The sequence below is a fragment of the Zootermopsis nevadensis genome, unplaced genomic scaffold (genome assembly GCF_977971745.1).
Source record: "Zootermopsis nevadensis isolate Lab colony 2312 unplaced genomic scaffold, Znev_1.0 Znev_ptg000022l, whole genome shotgun sequence".
NCBI classification, from domain to species: Eukaryota; Metazoa; Arthropoda; class Insecta; order Blattodea; family Termopsidae; genus Zootermopsis; species Zootermopsis nevadensis.
The window spans coordinates 8,017,688-8,044,333 of NW_028259154.1; the positions used below are offsets into that span (position 1 = coordinate 8,017,688).

At 39.4% G+C, this 26,646-nt stretch overlaps 1 protein-coding gene across 1 annotated transcript in view; it reads right to left on the minus strand.

Annotated features, from left to right (window-relative positions):
- jp (junctophilin) overlaps nucleotides 1-15,239 on the minus strand; it is a 117,017-nt gene extending 101,778 nt beyond the window's left edge. The window contains exon 1 of the mRNA XM_022066610.2: nucleotides 14,726-15,239. Coding sequence (XP_021922302.1) covers nucleotides 14,726-14,988 — 263 coding nt within the window. The 5' untranslated portion in view covers nucleotides 14,989-15,239. The remainder of the gene's footprint in view (nucleotides 1-14,725) is intronic.
- Between the last annotated feature and the right edge of the window lie 11,407 nt (nucleotides 15,240-26,646).

Sequence of the window (26,646 nt, forward strand, 5' to 3'; positions counted from 1 at the left end):
TCCCCACCTTTTAAAAATCTTAAACCTATTCACTTCGTTATCCCTTTATAAGGCTAAACCGTAAAGTTCATTATATCCTGAAACCGGTCGTCTGTACACAAGGTCATCGTGTCCTGAAACTGATCGTCTGTATTCAAGGTCATCGTGTCCTGAAACCGGTCGTCTGTATACAAGGCCATCGTGTCCTGAAACTGATCGTCTGTATTCAAGGTCAATACGTCTTGAAACAGAATTCACACCCTTTACTTCATTCTCAGAATGGACAATATGTATGATAATAAATTATTAGTAGTGTCCCCCGGTATTTAACTACACACTATGACATGCATACATATGGTGGAGTTTAGAATATCTCCGCACTAAACGGAGGTGAGTGGTTAGCTTCACGCCACGACCGTTTCACTCCCGATGGTGGAGGCTGTGTGGGCACTACAGTCGGTATGGACATTGTGACGAAGATAAAAATCCTACCCTTGCCCAGAATCGAACCCCGGTCGTCTAGCCTAGTCATTATACTTATACCCCATATAGTCGTTCTACCTATTGATTCGATTAAATTCTTATGAATTAATAATCTATGGGCTACTCCAGTCCAGAGCTATTTATTTTTTAGAGTTTTGTTACTAAATGCTATGTCAATTATTTAGTTTACCTACAGGCCTATCTTATGATAAGTAAAATATTTTATTCTGCGATAATTCAGGAGCCATTAAATTAGTGGTCAATTGCGGCTTATGTGCTGTTCGCACGACGTGCAATAAAATAAACATGTAATTTAGAGGAATCGTTCTGTCTCTGTCACACCAGTCGATAAAACTGGTCAATGGATTAAAATGAAATTTGGTGTTGAAAAGCACATTAACTTGTTCGGGTAAATCAATTTTGATTCATATCGGTCCAATATAACCTACTTCATATAAAGCTCTAATGAATTGAACTTCTCAAGGCGGGCAACTCGTCATACAAAACATCGACACATTACACAAAACATGAATTTTACATCCATTATTACCAACGTTCTTGTAACGTAGGCCTATATGGCTGCCTAAGTACAGAGAACATATATCCTACATTTCTTAGTCCTATAACTGATGTTTGGCTTTAACAACATATTATTAATTGCATTAATCAAGGTGCTAACCCGAACAATGTTACATACCACAAGTAAAAATGGCCCTTGGAATTATTTGTTTCGTATCTACATTCCATACAATTACTTCCTTCCACAATTCGTTTCTTACATTTTATTTCCTTCATTCCTCTCCCCCCCCCCCCCCAACCTTTTCAACTTTGAACAACAATGATAAATGTTAGCAGTACTATGTAATTTAAATGTATTAGTCACCCAAATTAACATTTCTAAAAGTTGCATAATAGTAGCATCACTTGTAGAATAAAACATTTTTTCATCCATCGCCATTACTTAGAACTTTCATGCTTCTGTTGACTGCAAACAAACGTGCATCAACGCAGGCAACACCACCAATATCAAAGCCCGCCACTGGACAAAGCCCTGAGCCAGATTCTTCCACCTCCCATACTTACAATGTATTTCCTTAAACTGCATCCAAGTAAAATTCTTTGATATCACTGCAGTTATCGTAATATGTAACCGGTAAAAATAAAAAAAAAATCCCAATATGTATCTAATGTGTTAAAATGCGTTTCATAAGAAATCGCGTGAAAATTCCAAGCTGTTCCGAGTGTTGAAACATTATACACAGTTTAAGAATGCAACACGCAACGCATAATTGTTCCTGATAAGATATGTTTGCGTGTCTCAAGAAAAAAATTCTAAAATATTTTGAGTCTTCAAAATACAAACAGCTGCAGTGGAGAAATGCTCTACCCATTCCTATTCTGGTACAAAACTGAGTTGTCAGCTTCATGTTCCGGCCAGATTACCCCAGAACCAGGAGGATAAAAGGCTAGGTAAGTTCGAGAGTCATTATAAATCCAACAGCGAAGAAAAAATCGCTTCATGTATCGGGAATCGAATCCCGATAATCCAGTCTATACCTAATCATTATGCTAACTCAGTTAATAACTTATATTCTTCTTGTTAGTCCGTTGAACATGCAGTGAGTGAGTACCACTTCAAAAGCAACCCAACAAAAATTTCGTACTACGACAGAAAAACTAAATCAGAAGTAGGTCTACCCCCGAGAATTACTCTTCCAATCGTACTCTTGACCCTAGAGTCAAGGTCATCCTTGTAGCTAGGCCGCTACTCATCACATCAGTTGTGCAGAAGCTGTACAGGTGCGAAAATACTACATTTACGAGCGAAACGAACATTACTTGGCGTTAAAATCATTTGCTGCTTTTGGTAAAAGCATTTTCTTTCCATTCACAGAAGATTGGCAAGCGATCAGCAGTGTCTAGAGAGAAAATTGTGAGACTGTTGTTTTTGTGACACAATTAACGCGAAATGGTATCAGAATCTTTTGACCCAATCCATTTATCTTTTTAAGGGAAATGAAAGTGATTGCTGGTTTCATCATGATGAGCCGAAGGCCAACTCTGCAAACACAACTAATGCTTTACTGCAAGATTTATTTTTCTAAATGCATTGTTAGTCGAGCCTTTTGACTGCCGCGATCTCCAGACCTCACCCAGCCAGAATTCTTAACGGAAAAATTTACAGAAAAATGGTCTTCTTTCATTCACCCAAGAAACTTGAGAGAAACGAAACAATACTAAATAGACTTCAGCCAAGACACCTAGAAACACTCATTAAAGTAGTACAAACACACTAAAATGATGGATGCTTGCCTTCGAGAAGATGGAGGATATTTTCAGCATGTGCTGACAAATAAAAAGTAAAAGTCTTTTTGCTTCGATGTCACCAGAGCTTACGAATTCTGTTTCAGTGACGGTTGTTTTAAATTAAACACTATGGAGTGTCACATGATATTGAAAGGTACTATGTCTTTAAACATTTATAATGAGAGTAAAGGTAATATGTTAGGGCGTTTATTACCAGTTCTAACTAGTTTCCTGGAGAAGTGCCCATACGTTAAGCATTCACACTGCTAGTCAATACTTAAGATTGATTATAATAATTCTGTGAAGGCTTTGCCCAGATTAACTACATTTATGATTTCGTTACGAATGTTTATATTTAAAAAAACACTAAAAAATTGGAGTTTCGAATGTTGCCAAGACGAAACTTTGTTCTACTTAATGTTTTCTCGTCATGCCAGATGACAATGCAATACAGATGTAACGACAAAGACAGGAAATGTCTGTAGTGGGAAAAATCATCTCCTGAAAGAAACGAAATTTTAAGTTAACTTAAACCTCTGCATAAGTTTTACACACATTTCTTATAATTCAGACTTAGAAGTTAAAATGTACAGTTGCAGCCTCTGAGAAGATTCAGAAGAATGAAATGTCATCTCAGCTGCCCGGTTCCTCTCGATAATTTTCGGAATACAAGGAAAGTGTTTAACACGATTCAGCTCAAGCATCTGAATTTTCAAATGTAGATCAGTATCAGACATTCCCATACCCACACTAATATAATCAAAAAAGTTGATCAATGGCACTCATGTTCAGAGAGATATTTGAAGATCACTGATTTTATCCAAGTACTGACATAACAGCCTAATTAGGCTGGATGGTGTGGTAAGCATTTAAAACTTGCACCACTGAACAATGAAAAACGTTTCAAAGCCGGAGATGGTATGGCCAAGAGTACATTAATGATCTTTCTTCATTTTGCTAGGCAACCGCAGCGTCTCTGGCGCTGTATGGAATCTGAAACTGTGTAACTTGACTCCTTAAAATATCTCTCTCAGTTCAAACTGATCAACAGTCATGTAATTTACATTTGGATCCCACTGTCTTACTTTCCTGCGTGTAACCATAGCATCGGCTGGAAGATCGTTTTCAACATTGAAATTAATCAAAAACCACCTCAGGACCACAATGTTACGAACAATGTTAGCATCATAGATGGCTGTCTTCTGGCATGTTGTGCCGGCCGTGTGGTGTGGTAGAAATTGGCCGACGTTTCCATCCGCGCTGATTATGGAGTCAGCAAACACCTCTGAAACGTCTGTCAGTTTCTACCACACTACACGGCGCAACACCACAGATAGCTGTCTATCCAACTTCATACTCGTAGCCGTAAGAACCTGAAATCTCACCAAACTAGGGCTCGCTCGTCTTAATTTCAATTGAAAGTGGGGAAAATGAGATTCTGACTCCGCAAAATATGCTATGACTTTGTTTACCTTAAGACGCGAAAATGTCAGCTAAAATAAACAGTTTACGTCCATGAAGAACCGATCATTTCAGCTTATACCCTTGTTTACATTTCACATCTGTCTATTTTTAACGCGCCCTACTAAAGTTCCTATGCTCTTGCTATCCACTTCTGTAATCGCATAGCGCGTGTATAAATAATATTCAATAATTGAGCACTTTTGCACTTTCAAATATTTGTGGCTTTTGTGAAGTAAAATAAGCGAAACAAGTGAATCTGTGGGATGGTAAACCTTTCACCAATCTATTAATTTTACTCGCACCATTATTTCCCGTTTCTTCCTAATTTACTTTAACGCATTATATAGCATCAAAATCCAAAAGGGTTACATGCGAAATCTGAAACAGCGTGGAAGGAAGTGATCTTGACCCGTTTTAAGTTAATATCCTAGAATATTAACAGAGAGATTAAAATAACCTCGTAAAATATTTTGATATAGCCGGTCTCTGGATTCAGATTTGAATTTAGTGGACCCAAAATACGAAGAACGCGTTGCACCATAGCGTCAGATTAGTTGCAATTTCTTTGACCACTTTGTTTCGTAGTCAAGCTGTATTTACATCAAGCTATAAGCAGAAATATGAGAATCCAAACAAGTGCCATAACACTGCAACACGTTACTTTTTCAGTCATGCTCGAGAGACTTCTAACTCCATCTTCTTATTTGTGAATGAACTATTAACCTGGTGTCGAGGGCAAGGGCAACCAACCTCTGTCACAGAGCGCTCCCTAATTGCAGGCAACACTACGTACAGCTACAGCTGTGGAAAAGGAATATAAAGCAAAGAAGCTGAGAACATTACGACCATGACGAAAGTAAAGAGACGATACAAATTACGAAAAACGGGAAGATTCAACATTAGGAGTGACGTTAAAAGGTGTATTTCGTTTATGCGTGAAGTCTGTAGGCCTATGTTATTACATAACACGACGGTCTTCTACATTTAAGGTAGTTTCATGCCACTATAAGAAATAATGTCTAAGAAACTTTTATTAAAGACTATTTTTCTATGAAGAGAATATTTTCGAGATAGATGCCATATGTCAAATGTCATCAAGATAAATCTAAAGATGTCCCTGGTGCACCACGCCGTGAAGACGAATGAGTGAGTGAAGGTATAGCTAGACGCGTTCTTAACCTCGACACTACATGAAGGTAAAAGATTAGTTCACGTCTCGGCCACTCCACCTCTCAGGAAAGAACCCTGGTATACACTAGATAGGAGGATGGGTGGGGCCCAAGGCCAATTTGGGCAGATAAAAATCCTGGTCTACTGAGAATCAAACCCTGGTTTCAAAAGATATATGTAAATGTTTCTTTATGCCCTAAGTGAAGTGGGCCATTGCAATTCAATTAAATCAAAGTAAAAACGAATGTTGGTTGTCGCAGAATTTGATCGGTCATGCAGTTTGAGGGCTATTACTGACGTACAGACGGAACTCAGTAGGAAATACGAGTGAAATTACTCGTGTCTAAGATCATGTCTTGAAGACAAATATATCGAAGCTCGCGATGTAGTGACCAGAATTCTCGACTACGAGGTCTCCAGGTTCTAATCTAGGCACGGAGACAGGCTATTCTAACTTTGCCGGGTTTTCTCAGTCCGTCCAGCCAAATTCCGGGCGCAGTCCGAACGGTGTCATTTACTTCCATATCATTTATACAGCATAATGCAAATCACCCTGTCGTTAAACTCCGTATAACGTACGCAGATACGGAAACGAAGTTTATCGACAAATAAAACTTGGAGGCTTATTGCCTATGGTAGTTGAGACGGTAAGGCTACATGCATTATATGCATTTGTACGAGATATAAGCGATCAGTTTCACATCCCGGCAGTAAAACCCTTAGTGGAAGAAAATACTTTATTCATTGAACAAATCAGGGTTATCCTAGAGCAGCTTAAGACATGAAGTGTTGTCAACTACTAGTTTCTCCAATAATAGAAAGAAAAAATATATAAAGAACAGTGAAAAAATTCCGGTTATTTCCCTAGAATCTGACCCCTGCTAATGGCACCAGTGACGTGAGAGTCTGGAGTCGACGACATTTGCGTTGGCAGGGTGTCTAGCACCTGTCTGGCTAGGTGACGTCATCTCGGAGAAACCCCCCCCAACGTGGTTACGTGGCTGAATGGAGATTCCCCACACAGTACTTACACCACACCGGGTATCTTGGCCTTCCGAATGGTCTGCCTTTCCGGATTTCAACCAAAATTCTGTACGCATTTCTCATCTACCGATGCGCGCTCATCTCATCCTCCTATATTTGATCATCCCAATGATATTTGGTGAAGAGTATGACTTTGGAACTCATTATGCAACTTTCTCGCGTCTCTTCATCCCCGTCAGGTCAAAATACTCTTATAAGCAGCCTGACCTCAAACATTCTCAATCGGTGTTCTTCCTGTAACGTCAGGGACTAGGTTTCACGCCCATACAAAACAAGATTTAAAATTATGATATATGATTTGATGGTCTTGTGCAAGTTTTCTCTTCAAGTTTGAAGATGGCAGACAGAAGACAAAAGGAAAGATTTTGAACTTCATAGAAGCAAGAATTCCAGAAATTTAGACTGTTCTTGATTTTCTCGTGACTTCATATCGGATTTGTTACTATCATTCCAAAAATATTAACCTTTTACACATTTTCAAATAATTTATCAGCTGCTTTTCTTGAGAGGTACAATGACAGTCCTGAAGTCTGAATTCCTCGGCACACATGTTGAGGAATAATTATTTAACAAAAGGTAAATAGTACGGTCGGAAACTTAAAATGTAAACACATCAACATGGAAAGAACCGGCGAAAAAACAAACAAACACGAGTTCGATTCCTGTCATGTACAACAAGTGTTGTAGGATCTCGCATTTCACATCTGTTGCTTCGTTCACGTATTGCAATTCGTTATGACGCGAGATGTTTGGTAGAATCGGATAAATAATGCAACAGTCCCGGTCTGCAGCCGTGCAGACAGACGGACAGGTAGGGCCGACTGCCTGGGGTAGTGAGCTATTTAAAGACCGTGTTTCAACTTAGTGCTGATATTGGCCAACAGCTTAAAGAAGACTAGTATTTCCAATATGCTGGTCGTTTACGAATCAATCCACAGTTTACTACACTTAATAAATCTCATACTTCTGACATAAATGCTGGTCCCGTCAACATCAAATTCTTTTATTTTCAACATTAAAGTAAGTAATGACACTCTTCAACTGCATAACTTTAGCGTCATTGTTTACTAACTTCACTTTAGAATAAACCATCCGGAAAATCCAAGAAAAATGAGGAATTTACAGTAAATTGAACACATCAGCTATTTGTCAGTGCTGAGGACATTAATATATTACGCTAAAGCATGAAAACCATCTAGGATACAAACAATTTACTAAAGTGGTCATATCGTCGCCAGACCTCCGGGCAGAATCGAAAGTTGACGTCTTGCAAATACGATAATGAAAAACTTTGCATGACAATGATAATGAAATCACATTTAAGATAAAGTTGTGAGCAGATTACATTCGATAAAATCAGTTCAGAATCTTTTATCGGCACGTGTATGCTAATATAAATTTATCTGTTACTTCGTGCTAATGTAAAATTTGGTCTCTCTCTGTGTGAGATTTAAGATTTTCGCGGCCAGGAGTAAGATGACGTCTGTCTTTTATAGTGTGTTGTGTACTTTGGTAGATAATGACAGATGTTTCATAGGAGATTACTGCCTCCATCAACAGAGTGATAAACCTCTCCTCTCGAATGTTGGTCAATATCTACCTGAGTACAAAAAAGACACACTTCAATGAGATGAAAGGTTCTGGCAGAGGCCTGCATTACAATTTCTTCCTTCTAGGTTGCTGCGCTGTGTGGTCTGGTAGAAGTGTACCAATGCTTGAGAGGTCCTTGCTGCTGCCATAATCAGGGTTACCATGATGGCGGTAGTAAGCACCTATCACGCGCAGGTAAACTTCAACCAGACTACACGGCGCAACAACCCAGAAGACTACCACCTCACTTTCCAGATTGGCAGTGTTTTGGAACAAAGGTTTGAGGAGGAATAGTATAATAAAACCAGCTGTTGTAACGAAGGATTGCATACAACTGTGGAATGATAACCCTCAAAATATGTACCCACTATTCACCTAACATTGTTAAGCTGATTAGATTACGGTTGATATGCTCAGGATACTGGATACTGGGATAGACCCGTTCTTCAAGTGCCTGAGCACTGCAGGTCCCAACTTTTCGTTGGTTTTGATCTATAGACATTCGGTAAGACTCCTTGGACGAGGGATCGGCCCGTCGCAAGGCCTCTACCTATACAAATGACAGCACAACACAGAAAGACGCGGACAAACATCCATGGCTTGAGTGGGATTCGAACCCACGGTCCCAGCGACCAAGCGGTACAAGGCCAACGCCTCAGACCGCGCGGCCACTGCGGACCCCGATATGCTCAGGACGTGGGGAAAATGAGAACTGCATTCAAAACATCTCGGTCTTGGTACAAACCCAGTTGTCGTCTACCTGTCTACTTCAATTCCACAAACTCTGTTTACTCCTTTGGGTATGTTCTGACCGAATATCTGTGTTTACTGGAACTGCAACAACAAGACCCTGTTAACAGCAGTCGAAGAACCATCTTAACCATAATCAGATCAGTTTATTCCAAATTACATCTACACAATTAATTTTAAAGTTTAATATTATTATTATGTTCCCTTCTCCAATTCGGTCTTCTTTCTTCCCATTCGACCACTATGTTCAACGTCACGACATCCTTGTTCTCACTACCCTAGCAATAATACGTGAGCGGTATAAATAATTTCTCTCAGGTACTCTTTTTCATGAACCTATTAAATTTCTCCATTAGAATAAAGTACCAAGTTTCATAACAACTGGTATGATGAAGCGTCATCACTACCAAAACAAGCGAGCCCCAAAGCCAGCCCAATTCGCTTCACATCCTCATAAGCTATTTGCTTCAAATCTACTTCATCTTGCCAACTTTCTTTTACGGTTTAAACAAGAGTCTATAGCCCTAATAGGCACGTACTTTTTAGAACCCCACACACTGATTTAAATATTTAGTACCGCTAGTTAAACATCACAAAGTTGTGATAAGCATTTGTGCTTTGTATTCTGAATATTTTGTTTCGAATCTCGCCTGAACAACCGATCATCCTAACATAATTTTCTAGGTCTTCAGTCATTCTAAGTATCTCAAAATATGTTGCAATCATTTCCTTCCAAGTCCATCCGAGATTATTATTTATCATAACTTCTTTGTAAATCTGTCACTGACGCTAATTAACCTCTGCAGTTGATATATCGCTGTCAAACAAAGAAAACACTAACAGTAGGCCCTACGACTAAATCTCCCTTTTGAGGTTGCAAGTGAACGTTCACGCTCATGCAAAAACAATCAGTTTCTCTCTCGTTCTACGTCATATTAATGCGGATAACACCGATGAAACCGTTCAGAACACGGGAAAATAGGGATTCACACAAAACGCGGTAACTTAGCAACCGAGCACACGCCTTGTTACTAGCAGGAAGCCAAACTTTTGCATACTTCGCCATTCGATCTGCCATTGCTTCCTTTTAAGAGTAAGAGCCGAGTGAGATAGCCCAACGTGTAACAGGAAGGGTCTCACTGGATGTTTCAAAATAAACTTCCCAGTAAGTTTACTGCTCTTTTAGGATTTGAGGTATTCGCAGCAGTGAGTCCGAAGATGGCTGTCTGCTGGGTTGCAGCGCAGACTGGGCTACCAGACTACACGGCGCTACAGCCCAGAGGACGGCCAGCCATCTTTCTACTGCACTTCGTTTCCAGAATATCAAGGCCAATATTTAAATGTAAACATCTTCACTTGGGAGGATGACTATTCGGTCATTTGCCGAACAGCACAGAAGATATCGTAGGTGTGATAAATGATGAAACAATAGAAGCGTATTTCAAGGTATTATCTATAATAACACTGCAGGACCAAAAAACTAAGATTCATCGGGAAACGTCCCGGTTCGAGGCCCGGATTTCGAACACGAGGACTCGTGGTTTTAATTGTCTGCCTAGGTCTTTAACAAGTAAACCCGAACCTCAGGACTGTGCCCGGAATAAGTCACCTCTACTTCCTTACTTCCTCCTGATGACTGCGCATAATCCTTGGCTCTTCCACACAAACTATAATAAATAGAGTTAACAGATTTGTCAAGTAGCATGCACAGCTCATGAAGGTGTATGGATATGTAAGGAGACAACGAACGGAAGAACAGACGGGCAATGTAATACCACAAACTGTTCACTTTACACTCAGAAGGAGGCTAGAGCTCACCCAATAACAACGCCATATTAAAATAGCTAAGAGCCTCGATACCCGTGTAATCAAATTATGCTGCCATTGTGCAGAGTTATCCCAATCGCTCAACTAGTCAAAGTAATTACCCGCCTTTTATGGAACGCAATGGTTCATTGCCATGTTCACAACAGCCGGCAACTGAACCCAACTTCAAGCAAAGTCATTCCAGTCGACATCCGCACATCCCAGTTCTTTCAAATCCATTTTAATATTATCTTACAGTGCACGCTTAGGCCTCCCAAGTGGTCTCTTCCTTTCATGTCTTCCGACTATGTTTCTCAAGCTTTCTCTTCTTCTCTCAGAATACATGCGTGCTACATTCCCCGCCCATCTCACTCTCCTTGATCTGATCACCGTAACATAACATTTAGTGACACGCGCAAATTAGAAAATATGAAACTCGTTACATAGTTCTCTTCAACCTCCTCTTGTTTTCTGTCTCCTTGGCTCACTTGTTTACCTCAGAACCGTTCTCAAAATTAAACCTATGTTTTTATCTGTGTACTACATACTGATTCTCACTCTCACAAAGAATAATAAGTTTACAGGCGACCAAAGATCAGAATCTAAATCTGTTACAAGCGGAAATTACCAGTCCTCTGTGCCGAATTTTCTGCAACTAAACACAGTGAAAAGTCGCCATTTTAAATTATATAATACGAAAACTGATTCAGTTAGTGCAGGAACGACAACTAAATCGACAGGAACGACAATTAAATCGATATGTGATATCGATGGCGTGGAAAACCGTCGTGATAATATTCAGGACAGTATCTACAGGCCTGCTCAACCTATTACAATTAAAAATCGCGAACTAAATATGAGGTTAGCAGTGTCTTGCGTTACACTTGCAGATAAATTGTCACTGGTTATAAATAAATACAAAAACAAATAAATACAAACAACAAATAGCAACATCTCCATTAGCCTCGCTAGGAGTTGGATGTTCTTCAGAGAACGAACGTGTAAAAATAGACAATGACCTCGTTCGACTTTCCCAGAGACCGGCAGCTCGGCTGCTCTGGCTTTCCTCAGTCCCTCCACTTGGTACAATATTCAACAAGATGGTAACTGCTTCCTGTCCGATCCTTACCTGCTTTTGTACTGGAATGTGTGCTATTGAAAATTTTGTGAAATGAACTATGAGACATTATTTAGAATATTGTTCCAAATTCCCATCAAGCTTAACAGTGCCAAAGACAAATCTGGGCGTATCTCTATTTATACTCCGCTTATTTAAAAACGTTTCACCAACTTCATGAGTTATGTAGCATCCTAAAACATGATGACACTGAATGGACAATTGAGTAGAATGTGGAAGCTATATGGGACTACGAAGTTGGAGTTAGAACCAACACAAGCAAAGAGAGTGGTTGAAGATGGTTTACGTAGAACCAATCAGTACTTCCACGCTCATAGCACATGTTCTTCCAGCTTCTATGTCTGTTCAACGTTTACGCTAATAAAATATTGCACAATAATCGCACATATTGCTGTTAAATGATTTATGAAACAAACATAAACCAAATTTTGGAACCAAAAGTATTAAACGTTCCTCACAATATGACGAACATTCTTTAATAAGTTGTCTCTAAATTGCTAAATTTTCAAAGGTGATGGAAATTCGTAGCAAATGTACAAAAAACCAGATCAGAAACCTCCGAAAGGAGGCCCCTATGCTCCACGTAGGACAGAACAGTGAAGAAGAAGAATGAATTGATAATTGCTAAATTCATTCAGCATAGACGGCAAAGTTAATAATAGAAATGTTGTAGTGCTTAGTACTCCTCCTTCATATTCAGGAACCACCTATCCTGCCAGCAATTTCGTAGTTTTACTCATTCGCGTAATGTAAGTGTTACTGGTCTCGACAGCCTCCTTCCCAGTCCACAAACCATTCGTATCATCCTACAACCTAAGGCGATGACAAAGCGTCCTTGTGTAAGGATAAAAACATCCCATAGGTTTGTCCAGATTTGTTCGGTGGGAAATTTGTCTCCACGAACACTGGCGGTGCGCAGTGTCACTTGTCAACAGGTGACCGACCACACTCCTGCTACAGGTCGCCTGCGGAGGTCAACACGAACGCGGACGACAGAAACATTTCGCACTTCCCACATCTACACAATAACCAAGTCTTGTTCTTTGATCGTTTATTGTTAGGGGATTTACGAATATGCGTGTTCTTCTAGACGCCAAAACATAATGGCGATGGCATGCTTTAGTCAACCTCCAAATTGCCTACGTTGGGCGACTTTTCGGACATGCATTTCTTTGAATTGCCGAAATACGTCTACTGTTTATTTAAAACCTTCAACAGACTCTGTATTATTCTTGGCTGACGAGAGTTCAACGAACATCAAATTAAGAACGGGTTTCAAGAACGCTGATGTTGAAGCCCGAATACTCTCATACCTGAAGTACGAGCAATATTTATTTCCAAACAGTTCCTATAAACAAATTCCAAAATAATCGGGAACTGTCGCTCAACAAAATGAGCCATCAGACTAACACCCACATCAACTGCACACTTCATTTCATAGTTCACTTACTCTCTTATCGCCCTATGTACATTCATTGCATACACAAATTTATTCTTGCAAAGTTTATCAGCAAACTCTGCAGGTAACACGCAGCGTGGAAGCCTATTAATCATTTTCCCTGTATTTAATAAATTTATATGTAGTAAAATATTTTAAACAAACGTTATAAATCTTAATGAGGCATGCGCCAACCTTTTACATGATAAACAGGTTTCAAAAATATAGCTACATACACATTTCGATTTACATTTCACTGAAGGGCAGATTTTACTCGAATACGCTTAGTATAAACCACGTTTAATCAAATGAACTGACAATCGAGAGGGCAGACAAAACTTCAAGAATGTTATTCAAATCAAAAGTAAACGGCTCAAGGCACGGGCGAAATATAATGTATTGAACTAAAATGTTTACATATTTGGGCCAGAGTCTGAATAACAAAACTGAAAAACTAACACCAGGTTACGACAGCGATTTGAAATGGTATTAAAGTTAACTACAAGTTCAAAACACGAAGAGACTCGGGTATCACTGATTCACTAGAGGACTTAAAATTCACTTAGTTTGTAACTAACACAACTGTGGCTTCTCTATCAAATACCATCTCCACCTAAATTTTCGCAGTCTTCTAAGTGTAACGGTTGTAGCGTCGTTACAGCCTCTTTATTTAAAAAAGGGATGTACTGCTGGGAAGCTTTATGTGGCGTATCCAATTTCGTAAAGCACAGGAGACGTGACAACAATGACAGGCAACAAGTAATGGAACGAAAGTCCCCGCTAGACAAGAGACGGCTGGTCTAAATTCAGCCCCGCCGAGCAGTGCTTGGATTGTAAATTTAAAGAACGTGCAACGCACGGACTGGACTAGCCCACCGTAGCTGAGACGGAGGGGAGTTCTCGGGCTGCACATTGGGGCAAACTTATTCGTACATTTGTACGTCTGCGAACAGCTGTGTATAAAGAGAATCTTGTTACCACAAAATGGGTCAAAGAAGGGTCCAGAAGCAGGCCAATTAAACGAAGTAATTTGTTAAAGGTCCTGGAGGGACAGAGAAGGGACATGACGGACAACGCTGAGAGAAACCATACGTTCGTGTCTATAGCAGAGATTATGACTGCCTTAATCGAAACTACATGACTGACTGTGTGTACCGAAACGAAAATGGTGAAATGAAGGTTTGGAGTCGTAGCTCATTTAAAAGAAATTTGACTATTCTCTGTGTATTCGCTTGGTGGGAGTGAGCAAAACCGTGAAAAATACTGCTCGAGAATCGAAACGGATATTTCTCGAACATGAATAAAATATTTAGCGCTACCAACATGTTAAACGGATGCAATTCAAGGTACTCCTGCTAGGTTTTCTGGGATACCTGAATACAACCACGAATAATCCCACCAAAGCCAGTCGGTGCTGTAGTCCAGATATGAGATGTGTTCCTCTTCAGAGTGATACTCACCGTGGCTGTGCTGGATGAACGAGGGAAAAGCAGATTTAAACGTGTTAAAAATTGGGACTGACAGTATGTAGCAACATACTAGGAGACGGTCCCTACCTTGGCCAAGTATAGACGCCAGACACTTCAAATCCGTAATGCCAAGAGCCCGAGTAGGCCCCCTGCCCTTTGGGCCCCGTACACACACCATGGCCGTGCGCTTTGCCATCCTCCCAACCTCCGCAGTAAGTGCCCCCGTCATCGAAGTCAAAGCGACCGCCGTTCACCAGGGTCTTTGTGGTGGTAGCAGTGCCAGTAGCCCCGGTGGACGCGGGCGATGGGTTGGGACTCGAAGCACTGTTCACTTGGTTCTCTTGCTGCATTTTATATACCAGAAGATTTTAATTTATACTAAAAAATCTTTTTAAAAAATAACAATTTGAAAAATTAAAACTTGTATAGATCACCGTTTTAAACACGTATGCCTGCCCATATTCGTGGCGGTGACGAATACCACTTTCTCACATGTCACACAAACACGTAAACATCAGCTCGCCATCGGTCGTTTCGCACACTCCGACGCTCCCGGCGGGAGTCACGATTCCAACAGAAACGATACCCCTCCGCATCACGGTTCAACTCGTCCCCCTTTAATAGCCTCGTCCACAGGAACCAATGACAAACTCCTACCTGCGCTAGATTGCAAGAATCGCTGAGACGGCGCTGTCGAGCAACACGTAATAGTTCGTTCGATGTTGTCAAGAGGGCAGCACCAAATTGTTGCAGAGTTTACCGCACGGCGCTACATCACATGCCGCATTATTTTGACGCAGTAGCGCATTATTCACTAGTTAAATGCAACGCCACGAAGCCGAGGACAAGAATCAACAAAGTCCAAAACAATGCACCGTAAGTTAAGCGGGTGCTGAAATCGCGATCATGTCCCCACGTTATGGTTATGACATGAACTAGACCCAAATGATGCAAAGAAACCAATTATCGCCTACAACTCCTGGGAAACGATTGCTACTTGAGCGAACAGGATAAATTCTGTGAAGACAACGCTGAGAGGAAGCAAGAAATGTAACACAATCGCTTTGCACGAGACAAGCTTTCTGTTGACGTAATGCATTTTACAACTACGAAGGACTAAAAAACGACGTCCGAAGGATTACAAGAGGAAGACAATTTTAAACTCTATCGAATGCCAATTAACTACTCCTTACCAGACTATCTTCCCTCTAATCTCTTTCAATGTTCAATAAAAACAAGGTATATTATGAGTAACAAATAATATGAACTTTCATGAATCACCAAATACACGGAAGAGTACCTTGGATTCCGTGAACAAAAACAACATGGCCACGTTGCGAACTTTTGAAGTGGGGACAACTCTAGTCAACACAGTACAGGCTCGTATGACATTTTGAAGAAGAAGAAGAAGATCTTCTTCTTCTTCTTCAAGCACTGAGACTAGCCTATTGCGACTGCATTTTGGTTTATATATTTAATTTTAAGCCCTACTAAATGTTGCAAGTTAATAGAAATTATAAGAAAATAAAACTATAATTAAAATCAACTTTTAGACATGAAAAATAATGACTACTCGAAATATCTAGGTGAAATGATGGAGTTAAATCTCGGCCATCATATTCTTGAAATTTGGCATACAAAAAATATAATTACACTGTTATAATTGGAAGTGAAAGTTGTATGAGAAGTATTGAAACCTATCCGGCCAAGTTCTTGGGACCCCTAAATGCCTCAGGCCACAGACGTGCACTTTTTAAAATAACGCCATATAAATATTTAGATACGCGACCTGGAGATTTCTGCAGACTCAACGCGTTATAATGTGAAATCAATGTAACTGATTCTCGCAATTAATCAGCGAGCAGATAAAATTCTTACGTAGTCGTGACGTGGGAGCAATAACAAAAAGCATCATTAGGCATGACTCGACGAGTCACAAGACGTCACAACCGTACCACAATATTTTACGTCTTGATAGTAAGATGATTTGTTAATAATTTGATTGCAAAATTTTTGTCATTTTTCACTGCATTGATACAGCGTCATTAAATTAAATATAACTAGATCTCGATCATGCACAGGCCGGCATAACAAATGATAATTTCTTCTTAATTTTAGGTGTAGTATAGAGTAGAAGTTCCTTACGGGTAGATCTGTCTTTCCGTGATCGGCTGAACTCTCAGCGAGTGGAACTTGGTCAAATGTAAAAATACAAGAATTAAACAATCTCATTCAGGTATAAACCTACAAATGACAATTTCTGATCGTTTCGGCGAATGAGGACTGCATGATATAATACATTGTTTTTTTGGTTTATTTAACTATGCTTTACCAAATGTATATGTTATAAAGCCTCAAGATGTAAAATATCGAAGTTCGACTTCTGGGTTGGACTTACAGGCAGATACATTTCGGATAAACATACTATCTTCATCTTCAGGGCTAAAGATAGGACAATATGTGTCTCCAAAACGTCCACATGACGTTACAAGCCAGAAGACCAACGATGACATCTTTACCACAGATGGAACCTACGTACAACGTAATTGTAGAATGACTGTAAAACTTGCAAGAACTGGTCGCGGCCTACAACTTCCATTCGATAAGGCACTCAGCATTACATTTGATGTTACTTATGAACGGAGACAGGACAATGGTAAGGTGTGTTTAAAGGCAGAAGGCGTCACAGGTTCTTAGAAGAAGGAAAAAAGAAAGCCATCTGGCCACAAAATAATTTTCACGTTTTAAATAAAGTGACAAACAAAATTTCACAACAGCCCAACATTTCAAGCCGCTAAACTTTTTTATCTCTGCACTATGTGGAGAAGAGTGGAGTGGTTGCTTTTATCCAAAGAAGAAGCCCAGAACGCTCGGTGGGGCATACTGGTGACACAAATCCCTGCCTTAAACTGATTCTAAATTCTAACTGAAGTACCCCAACTAATATTTAATACATCCGGTATTTTATTAAAACAACTACGTCGTACGACAGATACATAATCATACGTTTCAGTGTTTCATATCTATTTTGTTGATGTCACCACCAAAATACGCGTAATTTATAATCACACATTGTTACAAAATAGATGTCTGGAACAATTTTAACAAAAACAAATTAAGAAAGAAAGAAACAAATGTACGAAGAAAGATCTGTAATTTCATGCGTAGTATTACACTACAATACGTAGAGCAACGGAAAAAATCTGAACGCGAGGAAACGTGACCTCTATGAATGAAATTCAGCGCGTTCTAGCTACATCTAACTGCGTAATGATGACGCATGTCTATGCATTTCTTTACTAACAGATTACAATGAGATGATCGCTCTACAGTACTTAAGATTTAATAGCAAAATGTATATGCTATACAATGAATTTGGCAGTGAGCGTGCCCCAGAGCCTGTCCGAACATAGCCATGAAAACCTCTGCCATTCTGGCAGTCCAGTACTTAGCCAAAATTAGCTGGAGAACACGAAAACATTAAACTATTTCATGGTCCTGAAAGATTGAGAAAAACAGTTGTTACATAGCTGGTGTTGAACAATTGTCCTTACTTCCATCTCTGACGGTGATATCTATAATGTGATTATTATCGTCTGCATGGGTCCACAGTCTAAGGCCATTTCAGTCCAGCTAGCTGTCTATTGAGTTACAGCGTCGTGTAGTCTGGTAGTTTACCGACGTTTCGGAGATACTTGCTACTTCCATTATCAAACCCAAGATGATGGAGGCAGCAAGGACCTCTGAATTGTTGGCAAACATCTACCAGACTACACAGCGCTTCAACTCGGAAGACGGCCATCTTCTGGTTTCTTATCTGTTCTTTATCAGTGCAGAATTGTCAGTGTGCAGTATTTTTATAGTGCAATATTCCTTGGAGCTTCCTATTAACCGATGGAAACAGCAATGACATGGCGCGGACTGATTGCTCGTATAATGCGAAGTGGTACATCTGTATTGTCACATATGTTGGCTGATGACGGCTAAAGGAAGATGGCGTTTTGAAGGGGGGATATTCTTTGAAATGACACAGGGAATGGCTATTCCGAGGATTCCGCCAACACATGTATCCATGTTCGTGTTCTTTTTGCGAGGTTATAAACGTGAAATTGCTACATGTTCAAAAACCGCCCAGTTTTTTTTTTCCAAGAATGTTTATCACATCTTCAATTTTTCCACAGGAATAGCCAGGTTATAATAGGTGCTACGAACATTGTAATTTAATTTTATTCTTGCCGATGTAATATTCACGCCGAAACATGTGCAAACCTATATTTAATATGTGAAAAAAGCTGCCTGAGAATAAATACACACAGAGACTGTGTTTATATACGAGTACCTTCGTCAACTTTACCAACACGAAGTCGTTAACGCCGGATTTGCATTTGCTCTCTCTAATTTTTTTGGGTTATCTATGTACGTTCTGCTTACATGCGTTTATGCGCATAAAATATCGTACACAAATCAGGCACGTGTAATATTCGAGTTCATTTTCTGTACCCCGAACTTTAATGTCGCATATCGTCAGACTCTTGTCTCCATTTCAGCATCGCGCCCTTCAGCGTGACTTGACATTTCTCGGCGATGCCAGTCTGTGTCATCTGGCACTTCCAGGCTGAGAAAGGGACATGAAGGCGAAAAGAGAACAGAGCATTCGAAATGTACGTGTTGCATACTAAGTCCAGGAAGACAGTTCACTTGAGGTATGTCGTGGTTTTCTTCGATTTTTCCAGAAAACAGCACGGACATCACCTTATAACATGTCTTCTCAGTTCATAACACATAATCACGCAAACACATTCACCGTCAAATAATGTCTACAGCAAGTACAGCGTCGTTGAATAATAACTATTTCTTACGTTATGCAATGACGCTGTACAGAGAACACAGCACCAAATAAATTGGGAACCTAACCCGACCGAAATTATAACCGGGTACATCCTGAAAGTAAGTCTGAAATGATACCGATACACCAGAAACAAACCAAAATTGAAGGTACGACAGAGTGCTGAGAGGACAAGGCCTACTCGGACCGAAAAGGAATAAACTACTTAAAGTTGGAGAATATTACAAAAACGATCAAACAAAACGCGGCTTTATACTACGCCACTAATAGCGGTCCCGCGTTCGATTCTAATTTTTGGCAGTCAGTCTAGCACATTCTCGAAAAAGGAACGAGATTAGCACTAACGATGCCAATAGAGACGAGAATTTTAGTGTCGATATAAGTTACTACATTGGGAATCAGTCTTGCACAATTTCAGAAGAAGAAGAAGAAGAAGTCACTTATGTGTAGCGAAAGTTCTGTGAATACGTACACACAGTTCATGTGGTTGACATGAAAATGAACTCAGCTCCTCTTGCTGTATAATTTCCTTCTACTTCTCCGTTCATCCTTGTTGTCCCTATCTTTATCTCTCCTTTCCTTTCCTCAGTCTCTACTTTTCCCCGTTCTTCATCGTTTTATGTCCTGAGCCACACAACTGTCCGTTCAGTGTCTCAAAGGGTAACAACACAAAGTTTCTTTTTGCAAAAAATTGAAAATTGTTTTACATGGTGATTTAAATCTTAAACAGTTACAAGCTTAACGACCTAATATAAAACAGCTGGCTGTAACTCAAAGCGTTCGAAACCATAATCAGTATCAGACATGTGACTGCAGTATGTACAATCGTGACCTCTAGCGGGTCAAAGACACTTTGTTCACACTTCTCATCGCCAACGAAACATGCATATGGGACATTTCATTCAATAAACTATGTTTGTACACTACAACCATTTCCACAAAAACCTTTCAAAAACTTGCTAGTCATTCCTTAAAGCTCTGTCTGAAGAATAAACGTGTGACCACAGAAAACGATGCGTCGGACCTATTTTGAGAGCACAGATTTCACTTACAACCCTGACTCTGTAAACGGTTACCTATTTACTAAGTTTATCACCTTTAGTTTTGATATCGATAACCGTTACCGCTTTAGTGTGTATCCAGAAAATTTTTGGTGAGGCCGTGCCACAGCTCAGGGACTTAGTCGAGTTTCTCACAGCTGAGACCCGAGTTTGCGCCCAGGCCAATCAAAATGAACCTGTGGCAGGTTTTTACCTTCGTTGTTATTCCCCCGCTGCTCCATATTCTTTTATACATCATCTGGTGGATGGGCAATGGGCCAGTTAGTGGTCGCAGTTCCATAAAGACAGTCTAAACCCATCACAACAATAAAAAGCAATATTACAATTACTTTTTATTTATTTGACTAATCTGTATCAACTCGGTGTTAAACGTATCTCCACGACATGGTGCGTTCGCAGCTCGTGGGGAGAGGAGACTGTCTCCAGATATGGAGAGTAGCTAAGAATATCGTGAATATGAAGTTACGGACAACCGAAAAGAGGTGATGCTTCAGTTTTCTGGTTGGACGGGGGGACTCACAAATCGCCACCATAAAAGACCAGCAACCAACAAAATGTTACTCTGAACCGCGGAAGTTTTGCTTCTCAAGAATAAATTTGCTCCATTGAGTTTGTTCGAGTGGAAGAAGTGGTCTTTGTACATTCCCCCAGGATTCTGCTAGATGTACCAGAGCTGATCTGTAGTTATTGTTTTGATTGCCAGCAGTGGTCAAGAATTCTGGACCTCGTCACTACTTGCAGGTGCTTACACTCTGGCCGCTTTAGTCCCGGGAAGAGTTCCCGGTTACGTCTGGATAACAGGCTGTGCAGGCCCCTAAGCAGTCTGAGGATCGCGGTGGTAAATTCTTGCTCCTGCCAGGAATTAAACCGCAGATTCTCAAAATTAATGCCAGGGATGACAAACTATTGGCACACATGCCAAGTTTGACAGCGACTGAGAATAAGGCTGGCACCATTTATTAAACGTTATCTGCAAGTCTAAAATGAATTCACTCTGTCACCACAGTCCGTAGATGCAGTGGCTAAATTTACAAAACAAATCTAGACCAAATTTATCGAGATTAAAAAACAAATGTAAATACCGGAGCATGTTAAAAACACAGAAAATGGTACAAGTGCTACAAAAAATCTCACGTTAAACGCCTGAAAACCTTACCAATTATATTTAATCGGCGCTGGAACTGTTGTCATTGTTTCGTTCAACACACTCAACAATACGACATATCAAATTTTACCTAGACCTGACGTCTTGGAGATTAAATGAGTGTCTGCTGTGTTTCTCTTAGAACAACCAAGTACAAACCAAGAACTGAAGAGTTAAGTAAAGACATACAATAGCTAATTCCGTTAGTATAGTCTACTACCAGAACTACATAATCGAGACCGTCTAGCACTACTTCACATTGACAAGTCAGTTTTGGTAAATAATTGGTATCAGGCAGCAAAAACATTGGGCATTCGTGCTTTAGGTACTTCACTGGCTGGTTCTTAAACAACTTAATGAAAAAAATGGATCGATTAACAGTGATAGCTTTACTAAAAATAGCAAATCTTTTAGTGTTATATAATAACAGAGCCTGAATTTTGTGTTTTCCTTTTGTACATGGCAATATGACGACGCAGTTAATCCCGAGACACCCACACATCTTATCATCCGTCACTCTCGCACTTTCTAGCCAAGAGGCAAATCTGATGAAACCGAATAAAAGTTTTAAAAAAACGTCTCGGTTCATCACGTGACAGCAGCCTGATAAATCGGCTCGAGCCTGTAAATTCGTGTTGAAACCGTGACTTCTGGGTACACAAGGGCGGAAAGGTGCTCTCCAGATGCATTCTTCACAGCGTTTTCGTATCTGGTTAGTGCTGACCGTTATCTATTGCTGATGTAAATGTACTATTCTGAAGCTAATTATACGAAGCATACGTCAATTTATTGAGATAAATAAATTTATTTTTCATGCAATTAAATTCACAAATTCAGCGGAGTATTCCTTGAGAAGCTCGCGGTCGACGGCTTTCTTCTGGGTTGTTGCGCCGTGTAGTCTGTCTGAAGTTTACCGACGTTTCAGAGAATCTTGCCCTGAAGATGGAGGCAGAAAGGACCTCTGAAATGACCGTAAACGTCTACCATACTATACGGCGCTACAACCCAGAAGAAAGCCATCTTCGGGGTCACCGTCTCAGTTAAGAAATCCCTCGAATTTATAGCAACCGACATATCTCGCTATATCTCAATTAAAACGCCTCATAACCCGACTGTAAAGGCGGAAATTGTTACTTTCCTCAGCGCATATTTTTTTCCTATTCATGAAAATTTCCAGAAAAATAAAGGACTGTGCTTCAGAACATATCTGATACAACAAAATGACGCACGGACCAGTGAGCTTATCGACAAGGAAAGTTACAAACAAAAACAAAAGCAACTACTTTCTACGTAGCAGACATACCGCAAAACCAATCGAACAATTGCCATAAGATAAACAATAGCGTAAACTTGTTGCTTGCCTGCTTGCTAATATGCTAAATGATGCGAACTTTACGAGAGGCAGAAAATCTATAGCTCACATAGGAAACAAAAAATGCACATTATATTTTGGTTGGAAAAGCTGAAACGAAGGGAAATGCATATGTTATAAGATCAAATTAAAATTGATCTCAGATAAATACGTTATAAAATTTGAGTTCGTTTCAAGAGACTCAAAGTATAATTTAGTGGCGGGATTTTTTAATATGGTGATAAACTTACGGTTTCCATAAAATCTGAGAATCTCTTGTCCTGGAAAAGTAACTTGTACCACGGAGCAAGAGAGGAAGTAGGTGAGTTTGTTACTAAAGTTGTCGGTCAGATATTTTACTGTACTTGGTGAGATAGTCGTTCTGTTATTTAATCCTGTATTAGTTGCCTGCTCAGCCAGTTTATGCTCTCCTTTCCAAACCGGTACATACGTTATTAAAATGTTGCCTCTTCTACCTGCCGTATTATAACTGATCCGATGCTTAGTCTCTCATATTTGACAACTGGACGTTGAGAAGAATATTTGGACTTAATAGAGTGAAAGTGAAAGGATAATGTACAAAATTGCGCAATGAGAAGCTTCATAATCTGCACGGCTTATCATATATTATTAAGGTATGCAAATTAAGGAAGATGTTATACGCAGGGCACGTAGAACGCATAACAGACATTAGAGCAACATTTTAGTAAAAAAATCTGAAGGAAAGTGACCACTTTGAAGACTAAGGCGTAGATGAGAGAAATTATTCAGATGGATCTTAAAGAAATAATATGTGAGGATGTGGACTGGATTCATCAGACTGAAGGCACACTCACGATAGACAATAATTGTATCCCTGTGGCATTAATATCAGAATAAAGAGGAGACTGCCGAGCGCATTTAGCTCTGTCCGGATTGCTGTTTATTCAGAACCCGCTAGACGTCTCCCCCTGCCCATTAAAAAGCTACTTAAACAATTTGAACTGTTTTAACTGCTGCTTTTGAGCAGCGTCTTTACGTGTTTTCCAGTACGAAAAACGTGAATTCAAAATACAGATACATAAAAACTTACTTGTACATCTGGAGACTGTCTGCTGCCCGAATTTAAACTTACGACTGAATAAATGTAATACAATGTGTCACAGAAGGTTAAATTAAGAAATTATAATAATATTTTATTTCACGTTGTGAATTGCCTGAGGCATGTTTGATAAAAACTTTCTGCATGTTAGATAAGGGAATATGATCAATGCAGATAACATGGCCAAGACATAGACATACTTGCACATATTGATACAAATCAGAACTGTTAGGTCAAGAACATTGGCCACAATGTGTTTAGTAAGACTGTCGCCAACTGCGAGGCACTGCGTGTTGTCAGAAGGCATTTAAGTATCAGTATAACAATGTAAACAAGTGTCATTAATTTTCATAAACAACAAATTTATTAATTTGCTTAGAACTTAGCTGAAAGGGAAGTTTCTGTACTTTTATATGGTATAACTGGATTCCGTGTTGGGCGTCCTTTTTGCAGAAATAAACAGGAATATACCACGTAAGAAACTAAACTGATTCATTGTCAAAGATCAATCAAATAAATTCAAAGAATTACTAATTTGATTAGATATTATGGACAAGCCTGAACGCATTTACAATCGCTGACGAAGAAGGATGCAGATTACGTCTCAACAAAAACCCAGGGTACTAGGCCAAAAGGGTTCACATTGGTTCCACGAGCTTGGGGGGAGAACATTCTGCAGTATGCTTCATGCTTCGTATGTTATATATATTGCTTTTATATTTAAGGGAGATTTCTGTTAACCATATTATGAGCTCAAAACAGGTGATATGGCCAAAAGCATGCCTTCCAGAGAAAAAAAATCTTTTTTGGCGCCCATAATAAAAGACAAAAGTCACAAAACTTTTAACGTAGCTAAGTAATCCTATAGTGGTTGTTTACAACGTGTTTGTTTAAAAAAATTAGCATAGTAAAAAGAATAAAGAAGCTTAGTATGGACGTTCAAGTACCTTACACCGTAGACAATGGACAATGTAAATACAAATTAATGGTTCTTATATTGTAATAAATCAACCATCGTCACAAAAAAAGACTCAAAAATAGTAATGTTTAGTGAAGTTAGGACATGTAATGTGTGTACTTAACAGAACAGCATATTATAATGTACTGACTCGAAAACGCATAAATCAATACGTATAATGTTTTTTAAAACGTGGGGAAATTTCGTTCAGTTTTTCCCCCATACAACCGGATCTTGAAAACACGATTCATACTATGTTTCTTTTTTCCTTTTCTGATAAATGGCGATAAGGAAGATAACGAGCAAAATGGAACAAGGTCGTGTGCTATTTGACCTGACGTGTTCCGTCCTCATGAATCGTCTAAGTGTTCTCACCAGGTGATCGAGGAAACTTCTGACATATTGACTGTGTTAAGAGTTACGAGTGGAAAATACAAGTGGCAAGCTTACGAAGTTCTGTTACATGGTAACGAATAACAAGACATATAGCAGGGAACTTACAAGATTGTAAGGGCACATTCTAATTTTTATCACAAACATATAAAAAGAATTAAATGGGGCTTGTATCGTTTCTTTCTATTTTTCGATCAGACTATCGATTCTATTAAAATCTCCTTAATCATTAATTGGTTCGAGCCCATGAACTTCGAAAGTATTTAGGCATATTAACTTTTCTTTTCCAAATGAAATGCTCACAAAAATTCCATATAAAAGAAATGTTATAACTTCTAACAACGTTCAATATTTTATACACAACGGTACTGTTCAAATACAGCTGTAGGCATGCTTCCTACATTATAATATTACATTATATTGTACTATATCAGTTCCCATTAATAACATTAGTTTAAGATTATTCTGCTGTTCTAATTGACATTTACAGCGTTGATCTGTAAGGAATGTGCGTAAATTAATTAGGAAAAGTATGCGTAACGTAACCATCTGTCCAAAGCAACAATGGTAACAAGGTTATGGGGATTCCCCATCCAGTCATCTGCGAGACTTCTCGCAAAGCGTCCGTTACTGTTGTCACATTTTAATTAAAACTGGCCGGTAAACAAATTTTAGTAAGAATTCCCAGTATAGAACTTCAAAAAATCTGTTTGGTTTTTCTCAGTTGTCACATGCGAAAAAAGAGACATGGTAAAGTTAACAGGAACATTTTTGTAACTATTTCTTTCAAACCACCTAGAAAGAGACATGGAAAATAAATAATATTTTTGAGAAACATAATTAGAAAGACGATGGCCATAGCCAAGGATACAAAACAGGCGGCCGTGGCTTATTTCAGACGTATCGGGGGCATTCGCTTGGAAACACTGACAAAAACCACAAAATGACTTGGTCACTATAACCGGCAACCAGAAAAGAATCAGATAACGTTAACATTCACACAAAATTCAAGATACCCCCTCAGGAGGTGCACTCTTTGAAGCCGAACCTCTCTAAATAATATTTAAGAATTCAATCCATATCGAATATAAAACTAAACACTTCACAATTACAAATATCAGCTTGTTAATATTTATTAAGCAAACAATTCCTGCTTACAGTCAGAATTCATGTT